Source organism: Fonticula alba (assembly GCF_000388065.1).
Source record: "Fonticula alba strain ATCC 38817 unplaced genomic scaffold supercont2.3, whole genome shotgun sequence".
Classification (NCBI taxonomy): Eukaryota; order Rotosphaerida; family Fonticulaceae; genus Fonticula; species Fonticula alba.
Genome location: NW_009242973.1, coordinates 2990083 through 2993537, shown reverse-complemented (window position 1 = coordinate 2993537; position 3455 = coordinate 2990083). Strand labels below are relative to the sequence as shown.

Below are 3455 nucleotides of genomic sequence, written 5' to 3'. Positions count from 1 at the left end.
AGAGGGGGGTTACCAAGGAGCAGGGAGGATTTTCGGCGGGCTGGGGAACCGGCGGCGCGGCAACTTGACGAGAGGAGGCGGAAAAAGAGCCCATACCAGCACGAGCCAGTTGTTGGAGTGGCCGTCACCACGGTCACCGGCAGCCGCGGCCCCGGCATTGGTTGTGAAGAAGGAGTAAGCCGAGTCGGCCGCGGCGTGTGCCGATCCGACTGCGCTTGCTGAGACATCGACATCGCGGTGAGGCGCCGCGGCCACCATCGCCACCGGGCCGGCCAGAGCAGCCAGCAGGGCAGCCAGTAGGCCGAGAGCCAGGGAGACGAGACGAGTCCCGCGCGGCATGGTGCGCCTCAGTGCAATCGCCGTGGCGGGGGAAGGGGGGAGGTAGGAGAATGACAAAATGGGGAGAAAGTGGCGCAAAGGGGGCGAGGAGAAGGGGCGGGCAGGTAACTCGTTCGGCGGGAAGGTCCCATCCAAATGGGCAGATCGCTGAAATGGTCCTCGGATCAAATCCACGGCCACTGGACAAAGCGCCAGGACAGTCGGCCGGGCTCGCACGTCGCTCCCCAGCCCGGCAAGTCCCTCGGGCTGAACCCCGGCAGGTGTGTCTAGCGTGTGCGTGTGTGGGCCAGAGCACGAGCGACATGACAGACACACCTCGGAAGGCAAACACACAGAAACACGCACACAACACGCCCACATATGCCCGGAGCAGGGACTCCGCGAAGAAGCCGCCGAAAATAGGCGCGACCCGAGGGCAGGGAGAGAGAACGAGAGAGAGAGATCGTCGAGTGCTGATTGGGCATCAATCGACGCCCTCATCACGTGATTTGATATTGGCACCAGCCCTGCCTGGCCCAATCGCCTCCTTGCTGCCCCCTCTCCCTCGCCATCCGAGACGCCGGCTCCGTGGCCCGGCGAGGCAGGCACTTTCCGCCAAAAGGATGGGCAATCCCCGAAGGGGGACATGGAGGCAAGGCCGCCGGAGGGGAGCACCTGTTGGGGAACCAGGAACAGAAGCCGATAGCAAAGAGAGGGGTCTTTATTGGTACAGAGAAAGGGGAGGAAACATGCGCACGAGTACACACAATAGTGAAGCCGCCACGCAATGGTTCATATCGAGGGAGGCAATGGCGGACACAACATGGGATGGAGAGAGAGAGAGAGAGAGAGAGACGAGGAGGAGAAAGATAAAAGAGGGTGTGTGTGGCCGGGGAATTTGAAAAGGCGGAAGGAAGCAGAGCCCGGCCCCGAGGAGGGTAAAATCGGGCTACGGAATGCATCGAGGAAGGCGGCAACCAAGCAGCACGAGTGCCTAGTTGGAGCCACCGACCTGCATGAGCATCACCTCGATGATGTCATCATCCTGCATGTCAAGCTGGAACGACGGGAGGGGGGGGAGGGTGGAGAAAGGCGAGAAAGGGCGGGTAAATGTGGGGGTGGGTTAATCATCACAAGCCCGGGGAGATGTCGCCACAAGGGGACGCGGGGCGTGGCGTGGATGGCAGGGCGATGCTGCCGACAGGGGGTCCCCAAAGGGGAGAAAGAACACACCTCCTCCGGGGTCTGGTCCTCGTGGATACGCTCACCGTCGAAGCAGAACCGGAAGCCGGACTTCTGGATGCCCATGCGCTCGCAGTAGGCGTCGATGACCTTGCGCAGGGGCATGGTGCGCTTAAGCTTGAAAGTGATGGCCGACTGGTCCTATATGCGCGTTGTCGTGGGACAGGGGGGAGGCGGGGCAGGAGAAGGGGTCAGGACACCGATTGGTGCGAAAGCAGGAAGATCCGGGACACAAAAGAAAGGGAAGGAAGCGCACCTGGTTCATGACCTTGATGGACACGACGTCGGACTTGATCTGGGGCTTCTCCTCGGACATTGGGAAGGCGATGTTCGGGGAAAGGGGGAGAAAGAAAGAGGAGGCGGGAGAGGGGGCGGGAGGGGGGAGACGCGAGTAGATAGGACGCGACTCGGAGGGGGAGGGGGGGAAGGGGAGGATGCTGAGAGGCACATCCGTCCGAGGCTCCCAAGCTGGGGCTCTTTTCAGCAGGCTCGGGCTGAGGGCTCCGACGCGCACTGCCACCACACACCCCTCTGGCCATCATCGAGGCACGAGGAGCCCCCATCCCTGGGGGCGGCCCCACGTCGATCAACCTGAAGGGTTCCGAAAGGAAGCCGGCGGTGTTCGCTTGCACCACACGCCGCGGGGAAGCAGGAGACGCAACAGGGACCATTGGGTGATACCCCCTCATGCGCACACACACACACACACACACACATACGCAAGACAGCGCCCAGCAGCAAATAATACCCGGCTGGGTCACCCAGCTCTGCCCAAGGAAGGCAGGTACAAGCGGAAGGGGGCACAGCGCCGTGGCACACGCCGCCACGCATGCTCCCCCAAGACACGCGCAGGAAGATGGAAGAATCTCCGCCAGTCCCGAAGTCACCAGCACCTGCCTTGGACGATTGCTTGCCCACTCTCCTGACTTGCCCATCGCCCGACGACCACCCCTCGGCCCAGACCTGCTTCACTCACCCCCGCCCCCCCCCCCCCGGGGCGTCAGCGGTTCCGCGGAGGGAGCTCCTCAGTGCGCCTCACGAGAACCCAGTTACCCGTATTGGCGAATGGCTGGCCGATACTGCCGACGGAATGTGGGTGGCGCGCGTCTCATGTGATATCGCCCGGAGGTGTTCTGATTCCCATTCTTGTATCCTGCAGAACGGCTGCTGGTCTGTTGGTGTGCGCAAATTCATCAAGGGGGCCGTGTGGGGGGGGAGGGGGAGGGGGGACGGGGGGGGATAGACACAGAACACAATGTGACCGCCAAGGAGGCGACTGGATGAGCAAGCGAGACAAGACACACACATACACACACACACACACACACACACAAACTCAGTGTGTGCGTGTGACGGGGGAGACCGCGAGAGCAGTGAGTCTACGTGAGTGAAGCCAGGGCATCAGTCTGTGGGCGTGCCTCTGTCATGGGCGAGAAAAGGCCGGGCGCCTGGCTGTAAGAAGAGGATCGGCTGTAATTTATTCGACGAGTGAACTTACGGGCCGGCTGGACCTACATCTCTGGTGGCTTGCTCCACCAATGGCGTAATAGTAAGAATGTGTGAAAATCCTCAAGCGAGAGGCCTGGGAGACGGCAGGAAAGGGAGAGAGAGAGAGAGAGAGAGAGAGAGACACATGCGCACCGGGGGGCGGGCACACGTTGCCAGGGCCCGAGTCGTCATTTTACACACGCCCTTGGGAGCATAACACACCTCATGCTCGCTCGCACAGCCGTCTGCACACTTGCCGGCGCTCCGGCACCCATTCATGCACCTCTCGGGGCCCAGCCGTTGAAGCCGCGAGGAACAGGCATGGACGCGTGGCGGCCCAATCTCCGAATTGAAGACGGCGCCAAGGGTGCAACAACAAAAACGTGCGCACGGGCCTGGAGCCGGTC

The 3455-nt window shown here is 62.2% G+C and overlaps 2 protein-coding genes across 2 annotated transcripts in view; both read right to left on the bottom strand.

The window, feature by feature from the left end:
• Positions 1-339, bottom strand: part of H696_02419 (hypothetical protein) — a gene marked incomplete at both ends in the record, with an annotated part of 2134 nt that extends 1795 nt beyond the window's left edge. Inside the window, one exon of the mRNA XM_009496321.1 lies at positions 97-339. Coding sequence (XP_009494596.1) covers positions 97-339 — 243 coding nt within the window. The remainder of the gene's footprint in view (positions 1-96) is intronic.
• An 812-nt stretch (positions 340-1151) lies between these two features.
• Positions 1152-1982, bottom strand: H696_02418 (hypothetical protein). The gene is made up of 3 exons (XM_009496320.1): positions 1817-1982; positions 1552-1701; positions 1152-1375 (listed from the first exon to the last, which is right to left on the bottom strand). The coding sequence occupies exons 1-3, from the start codon at positions 1874-1876 to the stop codon at positions 1313-1315; spliced, it is 273 nt and encodes a 90-aa protein (XP_009494595.1). The 5' UTR covers positions 1877-1982; the 3' UTR covers positions 1152-1312.
• Positions 1983-3455: the final 1473 nt, after the last annotated feature.